Source organism: Acromyrmex echinatior, chromosome 1, assembly GCF_024713525.1.
Source record: "Acromyrmex echinatior isolate Ae372 chromosome 1, ASM2471352v2, whole genome shotgun sequence".
Classification (NCBI taxonomy): Eukaryota; Metazoa; Arthropoda; class Insecta; order Hymenoptera; family Formicidae; genus Acromyrmex; species Acromyrmex echinatior.
Genome location: NC_141852.1, coordinates 10269431 through 10293127, shown reverse-complemented (window position 1 = coordinate 10293127; position 23697 = coordinate 10269431). Strand labels below are relative to the sequence as shown.

The 23697-nt window shown below is 32.8% G+C and overlaps 4 protein-coding genes across 10 annotated transcripts in view; 3 read left to right on the top strand and 1 right to left on the bottom strand.

The window, feature by feature from the left end:
• dnc (phosphodiesterase dunce) overlaps nucleotides 1–23697 on the top strand; it is a 350732-nt gene that overhangs the window by 99617 nt on the left and 227418 nt on the right. The gene's annotated exons all lie outside the window — the stretch shown is intronic.
• Nucleotides 1–23697, top strand: part of LOC147910951 (uncharacterized) — a 204891-nt gene that overhangs the window by 122852 nt on the left and 58342 nt on the right. The window lies entirely within an intron of this gene.
• On the bottom strand, nucleotides 7307–9644 carry LOC105145983 (hypothetical protein). Its single transcript, XM_011055917.2, has 2 exons — nucleotides 9551–9644; nucleotides 7307–8892 (listed from the first exon to the last, which is right to left on the bottom strand). The coding sequence occupies exons 1-2, from the start codon at nucleotides 9563–9565 to the stop codon at nucleotides 7735–7737; spliced, it is 1173 nt and encodes a 390-aa protein (XP_011054219.2). The 5' UTR covers nucleotides 9566–9644; the 3' UTR covers nucleotides 7307–7734.
• LOC147910952 (uncharacterized) lies at nucleotides 10133–22053 on the top strand. Its single transcript, XM_087406181.1, has one exon. The coding sequence runs from the start codon at nucleotides 19704–19706 to the stop codon at nucleotides 21843–21845; it is 2142 nt and encodes a 713-aa protein (XP_087262307.1). The 5' UTR covers nucleotides 10133–19703; the 3' UTR covers nucleotides 21846–22053.

The following is a 23697-nucleotide window of genomic DNA, read 5'->3' as shown; positions in this document are numbered from 1 at the left end:
TAACTTTAAATATATTGAGAAAAATGGTTTGATTAAAAATGAACAAATCAGAGAAAATTCTAATTAAATCAATTAAATTTTAATTTAATTAATCAAAATTCCGGTTATCTCATTTTCTAATTAAATCTTCTAAAATTTGAGTTGAGATAATTGGAATTTTGATTAATTTAATGAGAATCTTCTCTCTAGTTTATCCATTTTTAACTAAATCATTCTTCTCAATTATTTGGCTAAGAAAGTTGTCGGTTATTCGGCTCAGATAAAAGAATTGCGTTACTCTATAATACATCTAGAACTCTACCGAACGCCACACTATGGGAACAACATATTTGGATATGATTCTCTTAACTTAACTCAATTCGATTTCATTGCTTGTAACTTTCATAAAAATAACATATTGTATAAAATAATTTTTTTTCAATTGAAATGGTAAATATTAAGAAATATAGCGATATAAAGCAAATGCATGTATCTTTAGTATTAATAAACACGTTATAAGCAATGGAGAAAGCATTATAAAAGCATTGGAAAAAGAAAATCAGATATGCTAGAGGTTTAAGAGAGACGTTATATTAATCTTTATTTAGTAGTAATAATTATAATTCTTTCTATTTTGCATATATGTGTAGTTTTAATTTTTTTTTTATAAAAAGCATAATTCTCAAGCACAATTTATTTCTTACGAAACGAAAATTCTATTTAACTGTATCAATAAGTTTTAGTTATCTGTCAATTATCTCTAATTAGCATTTTATAAAATTCATATTTATTCATGTTTTTGAAGTATTAGTACTTATTTTCTGTTAAACGAAAGCACTTGCAGTAATATTGGTGCATATGAAAGAGAGAGAAGTGCTCTTCTCGTGCCTTCTTCAATTATTTTATCAGACGATACAATGCTTTCCGCGAATTGCAAATTATCCGTAGAGAATTCCAATGGAGATTCTCTTCAGAGAAGTTTCATCATTCAAAGAAAATTGCTGGATTCACTCGTAAAATTACAACCGACAGTCTCGGAGTACTCTTGGATAATTGTCGCGGCTATTTTCTGTAAGTAAAGTGAAAATTATTATGTGCTGTATCGTGCCTGCGGTTGCTACAACCAGCAATAGCATCTCTTGTCTCTCAGATCCCGTGATAATGCTGGACACGTCGCTTCTTGTTGACAGCTTTGTATTCGTGAAAATTCTGTAATTTAAGTGGCGCTCGAAGAATGGCTTTACCGGCGCAGCGGTTCGTTTGTAGTTTACATGGCGGAACAAAGGAGTATAGTCGCAATGAACTCGTCCACGATTTCATGGACAGAATTCAATGACACTTTGAAGTGTTGAGTTTCGCGTGAAATGCATATTACTACCGCTAAAATGGAATATCCATGAGAATTTGCGTGGTCATGACTAACGGAATAACAAAGATCTCTCACCACAGGTCGTGTTCAGAATTAAAAAAATGAGTGGTTCCTTGTGTGTCTATTATTTTTTCTTGAAGCATTATAGCTTCAGAATCGTAATTTTTTTAAATCACCTTTTCTGCTCACATTTTATTTTACTTTTTACGCCTGTGAAAATAATCGCGAACGTCCAATTCAATTAATTCGATCCAACAGGTTAAAAGGTTTGTTATTGTCCGCGAAGATTCGATAGCTGATAGTTGTTTGTTCAGTCTGATAGGTTGAGTGTGACCGATCAAGACCATCTAGGCGCTTGAATAAATTTACCAAGGTGTGGTCTCTGATTGTAAATTGAGATCTTAATAGCGAATAGGTCGTGATAGTGGTTTATACATTCACATAAAGCTCTCAGCATCTGCGAAGTTGTAACAGAATGGCTAAGCTAAGTCTAATTGCTCCATTTATAAACCGTAAAGATTAGTATGTGGTTACATAAGTTTCGAGATGGTCCGTGAGTAAAGTACCATTTACCTCTTGAAAGGTTGTTTACGAGCCAATTTCCGTAACTGATTTCGTAATGTTCGAGTCGTAATTTGTCGAAGTTAGCTTGTTTCTTTATGAAATAATCTGTAGAAATACCTAAAGCTGTTTGAATTACTGATTTTTTTATTTTCATATCACGCACATCTGTAAATTATACATTTCTATCAACTTCAGAAGACACGCTTTACAGACGTAACTGTATACATTACGTAATTGCATACATGTAATCGAGTAATTTAAATAATTACTCGAGAACCGTTTAACATCGACTTAAATTACATTTGGGATCGATTGCTTTGGCAAGATTTGTACAAAAAATCTGTTATAATAAAATTAAAAATTAAAAAAAAATTTTAAGTATCACTTAGTTATAATTTTCAAGATCTCACGTTTTAAATTAAATTCATCTTCTCACAAATTTAACAAACAAGTTGACAGTTTTTTGAAATCTTTATTTAAACTTTCTCAAAATTGTTAATTCTCGAATATATTTATGTAGCACTTGCCGCAGAGTGTTACAATTCAAGCATGTGCCACTTTTCCTTGAATCATTTGCCGGGAACGAATTTCTCGTGAAATCGCAGAAGTCACCATTCAGGTCCAAAATGTCTGCGAACATCGATAGACAGCCGACTAATTTGAAAGCTCTGTCGATAAGCGTTAAAAGCAAAGTTATTTTAAAGTTACTCATGGCATTCAGGAATCCTTGGTAAGGCGAAGACGGTTGAGAGGAATTTCGAGAATTCTTATTGCGTCGATGGTACGCGATGGTATTTGTATAAAGAAAGCGTGCAACGTTTGCACGCTCTAACTTTAAATAACTTTAAATATATGTAAAAGTTGATACATATTCGTGACGCCTTAAGCTGTTTTGCAGAATTTGCCAAAGACGTTTTTATTCCCTTTACATGTTGATTTTTACTTTAACTTTAAAACCTATTCAGATTTATGAGACATCGAGATCAGAGTTTAATAACGCACTCACATTACAGTTTTAGTACTTAATGGGATATTCTAATAAGCATTAAACTTGTGAGATATGGTCATCGAGGATATGACATATTAGATGAAGATAGTTAATATTGTCACAATGGGTGATTTCGATTAATAAGTCAAATTGGCATGTATCTATGGTCAATGGATACGTCCACAATCGAAAATGAGTCAACTATAGTTTCGTTTCAACAACAATTATTGAATTAGGAAGAATGTCGTCAATTGTTATTTATAAGTAATTAATTATTTGAAGTTATACTTATGTTTTTGGTGATTTATCTTATCGTGATCATAATAAAGTGTTTTGTTAGATAGCCGGAAGGGGTGTTAGATGCGAAATGATCCTCTGGGATTCCTCTTGTACACACGGGGTACGTGATAATGTCAATATATCTGACCTAGATCTTGCTCAGGAGTCTGTTTTAGTAAGGGTCTTACGAGGATATTTGAGAACTTAACATTATATTTTCTTGGTTTTACTTACTAATTTATTGTTAATATTAATATTATGGCAATAATTAATAAAGTGAAAAATGAATTATGTTTTCTATCAAAAAGATAAAAATAAATTTTAGGTTATTACATAAAATTTAATAAATTTATGATATTATATTTGTTATGGATATAACTTTTGATGAAAAGATTTTAAATGCTACTTGAGAAATATAAGAAAATTAAGTTAGTATATATTATTTTGAATTATAACAACAGGTGATTTGGACCCAAAGCGAAAATTTCTGGATAATTATATAATTTATATGATTGATATTACAAAGTTCTAAATTATAAATAAAACAACTTTGAACTTTCTTCTGTCAATCATTTCTTCTGTCACTGTAAGTTGAAGGTTCACTTGCATTCTGTCTTTCAAATAGACTGTTTTAGAACTTGGGTTTAGTTTTCATAGCTGTAGTTGAAGGAGTTAATATTACTTCGTTTTTCACTACATGCGTCACTTTGTAGTTGAACAGGAAAATTAATTTCTACGTATAAAATCATTGCTGTACGGAAGTTAGATGCGTGTTGTTGTATGAAAATTGGGCGTGCATTACGTTGACGCAAACGAAATCGCTCGGCTTTGATCCTTGAAATTAAATAATACGGTTTACACAGACTTCAAAGTAAATCACGGCACAGGATAAATGCATTTGTATAATCTTGACAAAACGATCCGTTTTTATTAAGAATATTTTTTAGGCAATTAGAATATAAATACCAAATGGAAAATATATAGAGCAAATTAACAATTAATTTTTTCATTATGTTCTCTTAATTTTGCAAAAAAGAAAAAGTTTTGCAATGGAACATTGTATTCAATACTACATTGATGCAAATAAAACGATGTGTTGTAGTGAAAACATTTTGCAGTAATATTTTTCGTTTGTTGGGCAAAATTGTTTTAAAATAAATAGAATGTACAAAAATATTTTTTTTTCATTTATGGTTAGCGATTGAGATGCTTTTTTATTCAACATTCGTTTCGCTGTAAACGGAAAAACTATCGCTCTGTACGCAATTTTATACGAATAGGTAAAATCATCTATTTACTTGATCGAACATCCTGGAGCGTATCAGATAAATCAATATACACAAACAAGACATAAATCGTGCAATAAAATATAATAAATTAGAATGACGATCTGTCAATATATCGCATACTTATTTTCTGTAGCAGTTAATTTCATTGTCGGAAATAGGAAGATTCGTTAATATTTATAACATAATGTGTAATATGCAGAAACCGTCCTATATTCTCGCTCCATTTTTTAATTTATGCAGGACTACTTTTTGCTGAAAATTAAAAAGATTGCGCGAATTTGTTTATAAGTGAAATAAAGAGTCTTAGCTATTTACATATCTAAAGATAAAATTGTTATAAATGCTTGCTTTGATACAGCTTCTGATATAGTTTTATTTTTATAACAACTACTTGAAGAATATTATAAATAGCATTGATTTTTTTATTGTTTCAGGTGAGTTTGGAATTATTCAATTGCATTCCAAATATGTTCATCTACTGTAAGTCATAATAATTTCTTTTTTAATTATTAAGGCTGAAACACAGACCTTTGTATAACGCATAACGCATAAAAAAATCAACGAATCAGAGTCTTTTATTTTATGAAAAGAAAAGAAAAGAAATGAGGACTTCGATATTTTCTTATGCATTATATATTATACATTATGCAAGACTCTATGCTTTTGTTTTACGATGTTATTTCAATTATTGAATTTTGTCATTGATAAGAAGGATTCCTTCTTATTAATAGTGTGTCGGTATAGTAATTAATAGTTATGTCGGTATAGTAGATACCTGATAAATAATACTGGTATAATATCGATGTTACAGTCTCTTATCAACCGTTGCGATTGTAGTTAATACTTAAAAACCGATAAAATTCCTTGAGCAGAAAACAAACTTGATGTAGAATGCGAAATTTTTAAAAATAATATCTGAAAGTTTGGTTAAAATTAATATAAATATCCTAATATTGCAAAAAAGAATAATAATTAACTCAAGCTAAAGAAAGCAAATCAGAAATCTTGAAAGCTTCAAATGGTAATGTCCACTTCTTGTGTATCACGGATTATTTCATTCTTAAACGAAAACGTTATTACTAATTTATTATTATTATTTGTAGGAAGAATAGATATTTTACTTATATTATTTATATAGAGACTTTAACAATAATTATTTCTAATTTTTACTACACTGAGAAAAAGTTGCTGATTTAAAAAAATATTAGTTTATTATCAAATGCAGCGATTACAGGCTGTAAACAAATAATTCAAGTAAATAAATATTTGAATTAACAAATACTTGATAATTCAAAGAAATAACATGTCTTACATTACAAAATTTTGTTTATAACTTACGTATATTTAACTTAAATATATAAATACTTGAACTAAATCACTACGAACTAAACGCATTTAGTTAAGTTAACAATTTTTTTCTGAGCGTATTTATAAGAGAATCGTGAAAATTTTACATAAGTTTACACTCTATTTACGTATCAAAATACATTATATAATTTATATGTATTATTTTTTTTTAATATCATTTTTGTGAATAAAAGAATTTATTTTTTATTATTTTACAATTAAAATTTATGTTAAATGATTATTACATTAAATTTATTAAATCTAATGTATTTCTTAACAAAAAAAGTATTTTTTATATTGTTACATAAAAAAGCAGTAACGATTTATATATAATAATTTGCATAATAATGTATAAATTTTCTATTATTTTATATTATTATTTTATATTATATATATTATATAATTTATTTTTATCTTATAAACGTAAAAGATTTAAGTTTCAATAGAAAAATGTAAAGCTAATTGGAATATTTTCTCTGATGCAATAAGTACGATCAATTTTTTTATTCGGTTTTAACTAATAAATCGATTTGCGCATTGTCTGTTCACAAAGTTCTGATTTGTGTTCAGTTTGCAAGCCTCGTGTGACGTGAAAGAAACTTCGTGACGTCATTCCTCTACTTCGCAAAATGCTGCTATAGTCAATTGTATCGATTTCATTGTATGTGTCATGTATTTGCAGAGACATCTCTATTTTGACCCTGATGAGAGGGGGGAGGGGGGTTGGGTGACATACATTACCTCCAACGTTTTCCATTTAATACCTTTTTCGTTTTGTCGATGAAATCCATAATTTTTATGAATGTATGCAATTTGATATGAATGTTATAATTTTATATTTGACGAACAAACACAGAGATTTAGAAGAGATTTCTTAAAAACTTTTTTTTATTACTTTTATTAACTTTTTTTTTTTTATCAATGTTATTAAGATCTTTCTAAGAAGTCTATGAGAACAAATTATTAAATTGCTAAACAATTTAATTTCTGATAGTACTACGATAATTCTTTATCAGTATAAGGCTTTAAAACCGATAAATTAATTCAGCAGTTTGGCAGAAGTTGATATATAATATATAAATTCACACACAAAACACACACACACACACACACATACACACACACACAGTTTATTTAAGCATCCAATTAAAAAATTATTTAAGCATTAATTTAAGAATTATTCAAGCATCAAATTGAGCTTGATCGTTCTAGGCTCTTTTTCCTATTGGTTGTGTTCATATAAACGTAGTCCAATAAGATTATTATTGAAAAAAAATTTTTATAGACGTTTTCACAGAAATTGCATCACGAGCAATTGCTTTTGATAGGCAGCTCCTTAAAATTTTTAATAATAATTTTTACTCGGACTTTGATCTTATATACAATTTACTGTTGTAAATGTTATACTGTTGTATAATGTTATTCTTAGATTATTCGATACAATATTCTTCCTTTCCTCATTTTATTATACAGGATATTTTTTAAATACTCTTTTTTTCATTTTTTTAAAATTTTATTTTCAATGAGATTTACAAAGGGTATATCTAAATTATGTATTAGACTAGAGAAGTGTAGACCGGAGTTTGTTTTAGAAAATAAAACAAACTTACATCAAAAACATATTGACAGATAAGAGAAATTGTGTAAAGAAGATAATTGTTTTGATCTCTGGCAAGCAAATTATTTAAAAAGATGTAAAACATTAAAGAATATTGAGGATCCAAGTGGTTATCTCAAAGTAAAAGAAAGCCGTGGTATAACTGCACATAATACAGTTAAACGATCGTGTGAGATAATGTGTATAAAAATAAATTTATTCGAAAACGTACATAATACAATTGGTATTTGTGCACGTTCGATAAATTACGCCCGAGAAGCGCTTTAAAAGACACACGTCCAATCGAGTTGTCGAATTGAGTTTACCACTTCTTCAATGGATATGCGCCATTGAGAGCATCGTGAGACGCCACAAACGCGCCGGTAGATCCCAATGTATACCCAGTTGGGTGTACAATGTTGGTGTATCCAGTTGGGTGTACGTTGCTGAATCCAACATGCTCCAAGCCGCTGCTGAGTCCAACATGCTCCACGCCGCTGCTGAGTCCAATATGTTCCGCACCACTAGCGAGACCGCTGGTGAAACCGCTTGAGATGATGCCGCTGTCCAAGCCACTGGCAAGATGACCGGTAGTCAGTCCGGTACCCAGAGCCGTACCAGACGAAATGGTTCCCAGACTGCCGGATCCTAGACCGACGTATTCAGCGGGCGCAATTCCGGAGGCAATAGTCGCGGAGCCAAGAGCTGATGATGCGAAGGTAGATGGTGCGACTGCGATGGCAGATGGCACGGAAACCGGCACGTGTTTCGTGACGGGAACTGCAACGGGTACCGGCTGCGATACTGGTACTGGTACTGGTTGTGGTACGCGTACTTCGACGGTTCGCGCATACGGAACGAGGTAGGGACGGTCAACTTTTACGGGTACATGTCGAGTGACAGGGACAGGTACTGGTTGCGCTACTGGAACGGGATAGGGACGGTCTACTTTGTAAGGTACGGGTTGTGCGACGGGTACGGGTTTGGTTACTTCGACTGGAACTGCATGCGGCACCGCAATTGGCACTTGGACTTCGCGATGTACAGTAAGACCGGTGATGCGCTCAGTTTTACCATGCGCCAAGGGTAATGCATTGAATCCGGTGGCGTGACCAGCACCGATGAGGTAAGAAGGGTTACTGTAACCTCCGTAGTATCCTCCTAAACCATATCCTAGTCCAGAAGCATAGGCGGAAGCGAGGTTGTTACCCGCGACGATTCCTGAGAGTCCCGACCCGAGTACCTTCGTGCCGAGTCCAGTCGAGTATCCTCCCAGACCATATCCTAGACCGTAGTTCGAGATACCGCCTAAACCGTAACCTGAGATACCGCCTAAACCGTAACCTGAGATACCGCCTAAACCGTAACTCGTGACACCGCCTAGACCGTAACCATGATCACCCACCACACTCCGTTTGCCGTGATTCTTCGGGTCTCCCGACTTCTCGGCCGCCAACACGGCGGTTGCCAACAGCAGAATCTGTACAATTTTAAAAAAGAAAAAGAATAGATCAATACAGTTTTTAAAGCATCATGAAACAATTTTTTGAAATCAGAGGTAGCGTTCGAATTGAACAAGTTTCGATAGATTTTCGTTAATTTAATTATCAATTGAAGCAAATTATGTATTTAATATACAATTACATATTATGTATTTAATTATTTGTTAATTAATTAATATAATTAGATAATTTAATATCTTTATAATATAGATCTTTTAGAAAAAAAAAAAAAAAAAAAAATATATATATATATATATATATATATATATATATATATACATAATTTTAACGCAATCTCATTTATAATGATAAAGCCAGAAATTTAGCAATTCTAAATTAACTGAATAGCAATAGAAAATATTATTAAAGAGGATACATGTACTCTCTAAATTTTTTGGAGTAAAATCTCACTCTAAAAGAGTTAAAATATTTTCACTATTGAAAAAGAGTGAAATATTTGCACTCTTGAATAAGAGAAACAGATTTTCACTCTTTGGGGTGAGATTTCACACTTTTGGAATGAGATTATTTTCCTTTGAAGTGAATTTCACTTCAAGAAGTTTAGAGAGTACGATAATGAATAAACGTCTTTGTATACTAGCTTATGCGTATGCATAAGAAATTCCTTTGACTTACCGCGAAGCACTTCATTGTTTCTCGTGGTAGTTTTGGATCGAGTGTGCCATCAGTCCGATCAGTCAGCGTTTTTATACGAAATGCCCGGTTCGGGATGTGTGCGATTACTTTCACTGAAACGACAAGGAACACGCCCTGCTCCGCGATCCGCGCACCTCCCGATTATTTTTTCTGGTTGGTCGGTTGGTCCATCCGATTCTCCGATCTGACGTAACGGTCAGAGCCGTCGCAGACTTGCTCTCAAAACGGGTTCGATTCCGCATTATTACGCGGCTGTTACGTGCGTAATTGTCTACACTGGTGTGTATATTGGTATAACATCATCTGTTTCCTCGTTCAATTCTTTTTTTGCTAAAAGGGCTTACTTTTACCAATTGGCGTGCAAGACAGTCCAACGTCCAAAATTAGGATCGATGTGGTAACATAATTACGGATCTGCGGCAAGGGCTGATATAGTTTTTAATGAATGTGTGTGTGTATATATATATATATATATATATATATATATATAATATAATAAGATGTATTAAAGATAATTTCTTTTTCTTTTTATATACAAAAAGAATGATTTTGCTGAAATATCTAAAAATTTAGCCAAATAGATCCGAAAATAATTTTGTTGAATCATCAAAAATTTATTCAAAACATGTTATTAACAATGCAGCAAAAAATGTTAATATTGTAGCAAACAGTTTGAGCGTTTTACGTAATTATTTCGATTCATTTGAATCTAAACAAAATTTTTTTAGATTTGTATTTAACTAAATCTTTTGGAATACTTTAACAAAGCCATTCTTTTTGTGCAGATTTTGTATATCGTGACATATGATTATTAATCCTAATTGAAGCTGCTAAACGTCTCATTTTAATAAGATTGGCTCTAAAACATTTCATTTAAAATCCTAAAAGAATTTTGATTTGAAAAATTCTAAAATATAGAATAGTCTTTAAATATTATCGACGTCTTCCTAAAATATTTATTGGTGCTATATTCTGCATTTATTATCATATTGCAACGCGACGGATGCGATGTTGCAAAATATCACAGACAGAAAGATATTAATAAGTTATTTTTTAATGAGAAATTAACTAATTGCGATTTATTTTTTACATATAATTCTCAATTTTGCATTGGTGAATAAAAATTTACAATATCTTACTTGATAGAAATCGAGAACTTCTTTTCTTTTTAGCAAAATAGTTGTGAAATAGCTAGCTACTTTAAAAAAGTCATTTATGTTAAATTTTCTCATAAATATTCTATAATTCGGTATAAACTATTTCTGTTTCGTAGTGCGGCATAAATTTACATATCGCGGAACAATTCGAAGTTCGGAGTTTTGTGACCGTGTAGATTTTCATCTTAAGAATTGTCTCAACGAAAATATACATTCCTCTACAGTCTGCATGCACTATGCCGATTTTCAGGAAGTACTTTATATTCATGACGTGTCCACGAAGATGCGCTTTATTTAAATTGTACGACGAGTATGCTGCAGATGTAAATTGTATTGTAACGTGACCATCAAGTGCCATCTCACCACGTTTGCTAAAATACGAACAAAATAAGAATATTTGCAGATCGTTTTTGCCGGCATGTGGAATTTTCGTAAAAGGAAGTAATTAAATATCTGAGACACCGCCCGACGAAGATGTGTTATTTTTTTGCGAACTGTGCGATGAGTGTAGACGATGGAACGAAAATATCAGAGATCGCTTAGAGATCGGTTGTCTAAAGCATCGAAATAAAACTGGTTTAGAATCAATTTATTTAAATTTTTTTAATTTAATTTATAGAAAGAATATAATATATCATTCTTGATTTGGTTATAAATAATCTGTTAATGTAATAATGTCTGCTACATTAAGAGGTTATTTTAATGTTTTTTTTTATTATTACACAGAAAGAACGATCTAAAATATTAAAAAAATTTAGCTAGATACAAATCTGAAAATAATTTTATTTATATCATAAAAAATATATATATATATATAATTTATATAATTACATAAGATACTAAAATTAATTGCTAGACTATTAAAATTTTCTGTTACATCGTAAACAACATTTAAGTGTTTTATATAATTATTTTAATGATTTAATAAAATTATTTTCACACAAATCTGTATCTATAGTTAAATTTTTAGATACGTAAGCAAAATCATTCTTTTCGTATATTTGCATGATGTGAATAGCGCATTAATTTTTCTCATTAATTTTTTTACTAGAGTATGTCAATACTCATCGTCATTACTTTGAGAAGCTCATTTCGTATTGAAAAAGAAATAACGATATTCCGCGAGTAATGGCAACGAAATATTATTCTGCGATTGTGAGACTTTTATATAATAAAATCTCCCTTCTTTTCGCGCGGCGATAAAATTTCTACGTAGCCTACTTTGGATGCTGCAAACCGCAATTTAGGAGACGAAGGAAAGAGGAACGTGTTATTACGAAAAAATACGAGCACGATAAAAGGGCGCCCTATTCCCATGCTGTCTTCTCTCTCGAACCGCCCCCTTATTTCCTACGGAAATCCTGGCAAAGTTTATGACACCAACCAATCGTCGATGGCTCAATCGATTTTGTCGGTAACCCTTTAATGCGGGTTATTGCCCCTCTATTTTAACTCGATAACTTCGATTATCTTAAAGTAAACTCGTTATCTAAGAGAACGAAAGCAGGATACTTGAGGTACTTTCGTCAAAAGACTTTTAGTAATTTATTTCAGAAAATAATATTTTTCTACTAAATATAAGTTCTGCTGCATCTTTGAGTAATACGACTTCGATGCATTAGTCGTAGGTAATTGAATTTCGACGGTTTTAAATAATTAAGAAAAGAGAAATATTGCAGTTATGCTGGATGACATTTATGATACATTTAAGTTACTTTGATAGTAATTTATATAAAGATATAATTCAGATATATATATATATATATATATAATTCATTAAAGAATCATAAAAATGTGCGCACATTATTAATTACAAGTGTAACCGTCAATAGGAAATTGTTAAAATTACCTATATTTATGATCTGTCATTTGAAAGTGTGTTTCCTTTTTACTGACAGTACAATCATCATGACGTCACAATAGTGCACTGAACAAAATTACTGTGGTACTATCAGCTCTATTGTAACGTCATATTTCGGAACGGTTTTGCAGTAGACTGGCAGTAGTGTAAATAGACATGGATAAATTACTAAATTGTCAATAAATTTTGAACGAAACAACAGTGATAAGTTCTTCCAAAGAAGATGAACTAATTATGGGAATTACCAATTCAAGCAGTTTGACCTTATGTTAAAAACTGTATGGACACATCAGTTAATGAATATTCAGATGTGGAATTTAAAAATCATTTTCGATAATAAAATGAATATATGTCTTCTCCAATCAAATATAATGTATATATTTTTTTATTTCCTGAATCGAATATTTCGACGCGTTGTACTTTTTTAAGCGGCACCATATTGCACTGTAACTGCCTCACCTTGAAAGCTGCAGTAGTCGCAGTTGCAATATGGCTATCATTTATGACGTTATTGAGGGAACTAGATGCTGTCGCAGCGCGCTGCGTAGTAATAGCAGAACAATTTTTCAGTACTGCCAGTGTACTGGCAGTGTATATCGGATCACACCTGAATCTAACGAATTTGTTTCTCTAGTTTTTTATTTGCGTTTTAGATAGTTGATTGCCTGTAGCATCGATATTTCAAAATAAGATTTTATGTATTTTGCATTCGTCAAATTTACTATTTGAATGGAGAAAAATGAGAGAATTGTGGGAACATTTAAGGGAAAAGTTAAATAAAAGTAGCAATTATCAATTAATAAAAATCTTTATATATATAATATATATATATATAATTTATATAGTTTATATTAATTTGTAGTATACGAATGTTAATTATTAGTTTAAAGTCAATAAAATTTCTACAATAATTAATAAATAATTGCCGGCTATATTTAAATTTTCCCTGAAATATTCGCAAAATTATCCCATTCTCCCCTACATCAAATCATCGAAAATTTGTAATAATATTTATCTTACAGCGTTCTATAGTCATATGTATAGTACGACACTAAGCATATATCGGATTATTACTGAATACGAGAAATGAGAGGTTATTACTAATGTATTGCAAAGTATTATCCACATTTATCCCGTGTTCACAATTCTTCTACTCTCCCCTGCTTGAAACACTCTCGATACAAATATCGAAAATTTATACAATTTGTAGTAATATCTAAAATATAATAGATATTATATTATATCATACGTTTACAATAGCTAGATATGTTTACATTTTATTTCAATCTAATTTTAATGAAATAGAAATTTATTTATGTATTATTTGCTAATTTTTTGTACAGACCTAAGTAGCACAAAGCGCTTACAAAGCGTTAACAATGCGCTAAAAAAAACGCACGTAATGATTTTTTTAGCGCTTTGCAAGCGCTATTGTGCCATTTGGGAATACCTACATGAAATATATAATAGACACGATGTCGATTGATGTTAGGGTTGAAAGGGATTGAATTACTCTTTTAGCATCAGCCGATCGGACGGAATCGTGGATACATTAACAATAGATGCATAATGTAATAGTCGAAACTCATGAATATGGAAAATTTATCGTTGCTGACCATTTCGATTAACAATCACGAAAGGACAAGTTTCGACATTACGATTGCGTGAATACAGTGCTGGCTAGGGCAACAGTATTCGATTCACGCAGCCTCATTGAATCGCGAATATTTCGTCCGCAATCAATCGATTATACATAACATGGTGGTTCTTGAATATCGCAGGAGACCCATAGCCATAATTCTGCATCGTATTCTCAATCGAGCCCATCGATGGAATCGAACAATCGAGATCACTCTCGAGGGTGCGATATTCTTCGATAAATTCCTTGAACATAATACGAATAGCGCAGAGTAATAATAAATCAGTATAGTGCACGTAAAATAAAATGAATCAGAATTATGATCCATTTTTCTGCAGTTTTATATTATGTATGAATTATTCCATAATATTTTTTGACTTTATATTATATTTATGTAAATATTATGTTATACAACTTTTTCTTTTTTTAACTATATATTATATATCTATAAATAATTGATGCTTTTTCTTTCTCTCTTTTAGTTTTTTTTCTTTCTTTTTGAAAAGCTACTTACTAAAAAAGATATCGCTTCTGATAGCATTATAACATTATTGACAATGAGATGTAATGTATTTATTCAGGGACATGAAACTTTATATAAATTTATTTTTCCCAAATGCATCGAATTTCACGCTATCACAAGCGATTATCGTAAATCTGTCGTGATAATCGATAAAGAGGACTTCTCCGTCAAAGAAAGGAGTATCGATAAACATTTCCTTGAGGAAAACGGAAAGCAAAAAGTATACACATATATGCTCTCGAAGAAAAGATTGATAATTCTGTTGTGTCATTGTGTAAGCCCTATTTTTCGGTTCTGCTCGTATTCAAAAGTAAGAAGAACGGAAATGGAAGATAAATGTTACCTAACGCGCAATTGAGCCGGTTTATTATTTCATTCGTCTCTTTCTTGAGAGAAACATAATGAGTCATTTCGAAATTACATATAAGCGTTTTCTGTTACGTTATCGTATTCGAAGTTCACGGAATGAGAATTATGCAAATTAATTTTTATGAAAAATTATATAATGAATTCGTTCGTTTTATTGCTCAGTTCGCAATTCGAAAAAGTACAATTAAAAATGGCGTAAAAATAAATTATAATATTCTAATAAAATTTTGTAAAAGTATTTCATTTTTTTTTCATAGTTTTTAAAAATAACTTTTAAGCTTTGCTTATAAGTATTTTCTTATGTCATCCCCATATACGCTACAGTAAATTACATCTAAACTCGAGTTAAACGTTCCTATGTTTCACAAAGACGCCTTTTAGAAAAACGAATTGGCTTTTTTTGCTAAATAAGATATTCTGCACTCCGAAAACTAATATTGAATTGGAACAAAAGTTTGTGACGTTACTTCATTTGTATTATATGTGTGTCTATCAAACTCACAAAATGAGAAAAAAATTTCCCATTTGGTCGAGCTCGTAGTTTTCTATATGTAAAAATTATCAAACTCATAGAAATTCAAAATATATGCATATAAAAATATCTACATCTACATTTTTCCAAAGGAATTCTAAAGCTTTAAAATAATTTCTTTGAATTTAAATTTGTTTATTTTTAATAAAGTTACAGCTGTTTGAATTTTGAAGTCCATAACATTACGAACTTTGATTTTAACCCATATTATGACAAGTATATACTATATTATGAGAGAAAATGAAATTGTAAGATCAAACGATGATGCAAAATATGCAGCGGAATATTTTTCATTTATATGAATACCCATTGAAAATGCGACCGCGATGTGCAATAAATATTTGAGTGAGTCGAAACTTCAGAAACTCGGTACGTGAATCCGCATCATTATCATCAACGAGAAATAGCATATTTACAAGTCTAGTAGAGTATCGTAACTTTTACTGTACAGGATCGCTAAATTCGCCATAGCACAAATGTAGAAAGGCAGATACGAGCTAATAAAAGTTATGAGATGCATAGTAGTAGGACTCGTTTTTGTAAATAAAAACCTAAAATATTTTACTCGAGGCGAAGACTGAAAAAAAAAACGCGAACATAATTTTAAATTAAATGTCTTATAGAAGATAAAGAATTTCTGGTTTAACGTATAAATTACATAATAATAGCATCTGCAGGGCAATTTATTTACTAATTACTTAAACAGCTCTGGTCCGACGAGAATCGCTGTTCGAATGGCCCTCGAATATTATGCAAATTGTAGTCGGCTAGAAATGTTTCGAATTAGCATACGTTACTCAATTTGATGTTATCCAATTCTACTATGTATATTGATTAGAACTAGTGCCTTTTACGAAAATTCGGTTGCTTTACAATAAATGGTTCTTATATTATACATCAATCGAAATTGGCGCGTTGAAATGATCTTATACTTTCGCCAAGTATCGGCATACGCTGGGATATCAGCCAAAACTTGCTCGCCCATATTTCGTGATCGTAAGAGTTCACTAGAGTTACTTAACATATTTTCTCTCCCTTTATCTTACATATTGAGTTTCCCATAACAAGTCTCTTTCCTTCACTGATTGTGATCTCTCTCTCTTTCTCTTTTTTTTCCCTTACATCATGCGTAACTTATATTACCAATGTAATTTATTAGTTCTCTACAGTTGAATTTCTCTGGATAATAAAATTATTTACTTTGTTTTAATTGCTTCTTTTGTAAATTCAATTTGCTTAATTTAAAGATATAACACCTCTATAAATTATATTTAGAATACATTGACTTTTAATTTCCGAAAATCTTAAATATTTTTACATAAGTATTTTGTAATATATATTGTAATTAGAGCATAAGTAATATTTTATTATGATGGAGAGATAAATGTTCTTGCACGGTCATTTTTAATTTACAAATATTTGATATTTGTTTTTATATCCGGAAGTATATATTTTCTATTTCGATTGCGAATTTAGTGTAACTATTTTTTAACTCCATCGCCAGAATATCTACTTTATTTTGTTACATATAATCGCGGTATCGAGTGCAACGCTCGCGGCTTTGTACTGTTGCAGTTTGATCTCGTTACTTTTGACAATTCAGAAACTATTGATCGCACTGGGTTGCAACGGGTTAGCCTAGGTTGCAAAAAAGAGCCTCCCATTTGAAATCCACTGGGTTTATTGTCATAGATATATACGCGTGATAGTTCTCAATATATGTATGTACTAAAACCGACACTCGCTATTTTTGCAAAAAAAAAAGTAGGTACAATGGAGGCGCGTCTGCACTTTCCGATGTAACAAAAGTTATCTCTATATTCACGATGTAAAATTGCAAAATATAGTACCGACGAAAATGAAGGATATATCGCAATGTATTCAAGCGCGAGATCGAAATCGTAAATGAATGCAAATGTATGCAAACGACAAATATATACTATGTTGTACGAAAATTTTATAAAAATATTTAAAATATTTAAAATATGTAGAAATAGGATTTCCCATGTACGTCAAGATACTAAATGTTGTTTCGCATTTCGGCAATCGTAACCGGTGTCATCTCGCTTGTCACTAACGTGGGCTAACGTCTGTTTGTTCAACTTCTTTCGGCAACTTCGGCCGACACGTCTCTCCTAGTTTTGCGAAATTATGCACCGCGTGAACACCGAAGTGCATCGTGTCGTCGCGTTATCTGTTAGTGACGATTGCACCATCGCACATTCGCGAAACGGCGAAGTCCACCGAGAATGCAAGACGGCTTGTAGCTAACCTCCTGTTATGACAATGTCACGCGACACGAAGGCCAGTTGCATAGATTGCCAGGGACACGCTGAAGTCTCCGCCGTCCCGGTCGTATCACCCTTCCCCATCGACACGATAGGAGACAAGCTGGACGAACCGGAAAGATCGGTCCGACCAGTGTCAAGTTTCGTCATAACCACTTGTGCATCCGATACGGACGGTTGGTCTTCTTCTTTGAAAGAGCTATTTACCTTTAGAACTATTAGAAAGAATTATATCTGAAATTTATATGCTAATATAACTTTAAAACTAAATAATTAATGCAAATGTTCTATCTTTAATACTTTTTTTACTTGATGAAGTTAATATTAAAAAATTTAGAAAATTAAGATTAGATTAATTAGCTCAAGTTCTTAAAAACATGATATAACACTATTCTATTGAATTCTGATTAAAATTAGAAAAGTGAAACAAGTCTATTTTATTTTTACTGTATTTTATTATATCCTACTATTTTACTGTATTTTAATATTCTTTATTACATTTTCTATAAAGTTTTCATGAAATGTATTTTTACAAAATTATTACAGATATCTCCTTTTTCAAAATTTGTTTCATAATAATATTTTCAATTGATTTATTTGAAATTTAAGCATCTTTAAAATAATATTCATAATAATTTTGCTGCGTTTGAATTATCCCGTTTTATATAGAGGGAGATTATGAAACGTCTAGCGAAGGCATGATTCTTTCAAAACGCAGCGGCAACCGAATTCACGGAGCACAAGCAAAAGAATCGCTTTGCATTTACCTCAAGAAGAAAAGCACTTCCTTAAGCAAACGTTCCGCATTTGATGGAAACGTATCTGCGATAAAGAGAGAAGTTATTTCCGATCCGCTGCATAAATTTACGGAGAACAGGTTAACCCAAAAAACCACGTACGTTCGTGATAATCTTATTTTGATGTCTGAGAATTTGGCACAGTCGAAATCCCTGCCAATCATGAAGAGCGAAATTCCGAGTAGCGTTTCCACAGATTTCACAGCTACTGATGTCGCGCTGACGTCCGCATCGTCATCCGCGCGTAAAAAGAAAATGTCTATGATTATCAAGAGGATGGCGCCGCTTATCTCTTCTTATCCTTCAACGGTCTCGTTAATGAATGGCGCGACGACCAATTTTCGTGATCGACGATACGAGACGAAACGACTTACGTCGAGGACGATGCTGCCGATATTTTGCGTACGTTTATGGATGTTTACTGTCAACGATTCAAGTACACAGAAAGAACGATTTGCTCAAGTATCTAAAAATTTAGCTAAATACAGATCTGAAAATAATTTTTTGAATCATCAAAATAATTATGTAGGATGTTCAAATTGATTGCTAAAATGTCAAAACTTTTTGCAGTATTGTGCTTAGGATTCTTATATAATTATTTTGATAACTCGACAAAATTATTTTCAGATTTATATCTAAATTTTTGGATACTTCAATCAAATCGTTTGTTTTGTGTACAACTAAAGCTTCTTTACAATGAAATTTGTGAAAAAAATTATGAAGATTTATTTATTAGCCGCTTGTATAATTTTTCTTTTTATTTTTTGGAAATGTTTTACGAATTACGTAACAACTTCATTAAGATAAATAAAATAGAAAAGATTGTAGAAGAAAGGGATAAATCGTTTTTTCTATGATCACGATAGTCTTCATCTTGTATAGGATACGTCGGTGATTAATGATGAGAGATCAGAAGAGCTCGTAGCGAAAGTGACACTTCACGAAACGAAAAATAACCGTCGCGCAATGAATTGGGATCCACAGGAAAATGTCGAAATAATTTCGACATTCGTCAATGACGAGGGTGCTGCCAATGTGACAAACGACAACGACCTTGTTGACATCGCTAGGAATCCATACTCTTCCATCAAGTCGGTCTACTTTCCACCGAATTTTTCCGACTCTCTTGCTTTACCACATGATTCTGGCAAATCAAGAAGACAACGAATAACCACCGATGTGGAGACGTTACTGAAAATAGATCATGAATTAGGTCCACTTCAATACCAATATAGCCAGATTATCGGGAAAGCTCGGACATTGGATCTGAGCGGTACAGGCTTCGACCTTGGCATTTCCTGTCGTTTGGACCAGTCAGAGACGTCCATCGACCAATCTGTGCTGTCACCAAATGTGTCCAATTATTTTCCTGATCGCGGTCAGACGTATCTGCGCCAAACCGCAATCAGCTCTGGCATCAAGAATCGATCCGCTCTCGTCGATAAAACCTCAGCGACTTCGACTTTCTCCGTAGTCGGTAAACTGACTCCAAGAGGCTCTCGTACCAGCTGGTTAAACGACTCAAATCGTCGACAGGAGGCGTTAAGTTTTGCTATTCGCGATCCCTCCTACCCACTCGAAAACTACGACGGTTCTCGATCTTCTTATCGGGTCAATAATAGCATATCTTACTTCCCGACGACCAATAGCCATACGTTTTACAGAGAAAATGTTCCAGATGACCGTTCTCGTAACGAATGTGTTTCCAATAGCAATTTTCAACCCTATCGCAAGTCTAAAACTGTAATAGACAGAGCCACTTCTGTATCGGACGGTTGGTACGCTCGCGAAACGGTCAATACAAATCCTTCAAATGTCTTTAGCAGAACAGAGTACAATTCGCATCGATATCTCAATCGGACTTTGAAAGATTTGCGGACATCTACCAACAATTCTTTTGAGATTCGAAGACGAAAATCTTCGGTGTCCATTGTGGAAGTGATCGATAACAATTGGTCCACTGTGAACGAGGGAAAAGCGAATAAACGGTCGAACGAACATTTCGAGATTCCCTCAGGCAATCGAGATTCAATGGTCGTTGAAACGGAATTCGCCAGTCGCGGTAGTAATTACCACAAAAGCATCCTACCCGAAACCGACGAACGCGTCACCAAAGACGATCGAATATCCTCATTATTAAAATCGATCAATCCTAGTGTAGATCCCAATTGTGAAGTACTAGGAGCAGTATCTACGTCAGCTAGCATTCCTCAGATTCGTGTCGTCAGCGTGAATACAGAATTTTGTGCTATCGAAAAGCGTTACACCAACAGAGCCGTTAGTCCTATTCAGCATTCACGTTTAGCGATCGCTTCATCGACGTCACCGAGTAATGTCTTACTCGCTAAGGTGTCCAATACTTTTGTGCAACAAGTGCACGCTGATTCCTCGAGAGAAATAGCGAAGATCGAGTCTCCCGCGAAGATATGCTCCCATGATACTAATAAACGAGATGAGCTTGCTGATGCGGTGAGCAAGCGCGATTTTTGCGTTCAAAAAATTGACTCTCGACTGGTTCCAGAAAATATACCGAGACTTTCTGAATTCAAAAGAGATGAAGCAGATTTGACAACGACAGAATTCAGAAAAGCGCAATATCTGCATTTACCGAGGACAAAAGAAAAGATCACGATCCTTCCTATCGTTGTCACCGATAGAATATCTGAATCATCGAAATCTGCTGATGTAGATTTTGCGATTTCAAAGTACGCTGTTAAGACTGTACCAAAATTGAAGTATCAAATCGGATCGTTTGACATAAGGAAATTTCGCGGGACGTCATCATCATCGATTAGAGACAATAAAAATTATCAAAGAGGTATCGCGGATCCCATGTGTTCAACCGACGAGTTTCCAAATGAAAAGCGTTGGAGAGCTGCTAACAGGACTTCTGTTTCTCATGTTAATCGCAATCTGTGCGCAGAAAATTATCCTCTTTCAACGACAACGAGCATCACGGGAAATCCGAAGCAACCGACTCGAGTTACGACTTCGAATGCGAGAGTCGTCAAAAAGACGCGAGAATATCGCGACTCCAACAGACAAAGAGTTTCAAAAGCGATATCCGGTATGAGGAGCACACCGGAAGATTTCCTTTGTGAAACGTGACTTTGTGACCCGTGTAGCGCACGAATGCGCTTAAACGTGCGTTTCGAGAAAGCGGCGTTTTAGCAAAGATGCGATAAGCTCACCTCCAGAATTTCTCGAAGCCGAAACTCTTCAAGTGAAGTAAGTTCTCGCGGGAGTTAAGTACTTTCGAGCGAAGCGACGGAAAATTTAAATTTGATTTCTTGGATATAGAATGGAATTCTCGCAACAGAATATATATATATATATATATATATATATATATATATATATATATTTTTTTTTATAAAGAATGATTGATTTTAATCTTAACAGGCAAATAATATTTGAAAAAAAAAAATATTCCAAATAAAAGTTCTATGGTATAGAGGAGAACATACAATGGTGACATCCTTCATACGAATTTGGAGTTAAGATTAAAATGGATCATCTTATATACAATATGTATGTCTGTGTGTGCATGTGATCATTGTTGAGAATTAAATTGGTCACATGTTAATCAAGAAAGAAACGGGAAATGAGATGGGAAATTCAAGTTATGTATTTATTTCTCGGAATTTTATGCCGTTGCAGACTGAAATCTGTCGCAAGCAGCGAGAAGGAAAACTGTGAAACGGAAAACGGGTTACGAAATCTTCGTTGTCGAAGAAACATCTTACACGGATTTTCTAAATGTAAAAAGATTAGCCAATTCTCTGTGTCTCAGAAACGGGCGAAAGGTTGCCGAGAAGAGGATCGATGGAGATGAAGCAAAGTCCGTCGTAGAATTTTTCGCTCGCGGTTTAGACGCTTTCTGCATATATATTGGGAAGTCACTTTAGCTTTCATGTGCACGCTTTAAAATACAAGACGCGCTGTATATACTGCTGTCGCAAATCCAAACAGCGAATTAATAGCAAACATATATTAGTGGTAAAGTTACACAACATTTTAATAGTTGCTATATATACATAGTTACTGTCGATATATAGAGAACGATTGTATTATTCGGAAAAGTTTTATTGAAGTGCTAAAATATTTGATACAAATTTTTTTGCGAAATACAGAAGCACGAAAAGTGACGATATTGTTAAAGTTTCTTTGAAAATCTTATCAGGATATTTAACTGATATTTTTGATTATTCAAGTGTAAACCGCGAGATGATTGTGGCATAATATTGCCGTACTAATCGTACGTAAATACATTTCATCTTCAAGCCTTTAAGCACTGTTTGGCGCTAAAACGGATCTGATTATCTCCGCGGTGTCAGTGACGCGCAACTAAATATGTGATAAGTGACAGAACGTCACGAAATCGCTGCGACGTGCATTTTTTGCTGTAGGATCCAGTTTTTTGTATCTATTCTTAAATTTTACTGAGATGTTAAGCTGTTATAACTGAAAAATTTCTGGTACTCTTCATACATAAAAAAAGATCTGGTTGAATTAATTGGAATTGAAAATAGACGAATTTTAAATTTACTACCATTCCAGTGAAGATAATCGAAATTCTGATCTATATAATTGAATCAGAATTTCCGGATTCGTTCATTTTCTACCTGATATTTTTTTCAGTGATTTGATACGCTTACGTTGATCAATTTCAAAGATAAACCGGCTAATGATTAAATTAATCGTTAACAAACAATTTTTTAATTAATACATATATTGTGCAATGTATTTTTACTTTTTTGTTTTGTTTAAATTCTCTAATTAATAGAAAGTTCCAACCTTAAGCTTTATCTCTCGATAAATTTGAGGAACAACAGTGTTTTCAGGAAAAGTGGCATTCAGTAATTAATGAAAATAACGGGATTCACGAAGTTACTCTTGCAAATTATGTTGCAACTTCCGAAATACTTCTTTTTGCCTTTCCCGCATCGTTCCATTATAC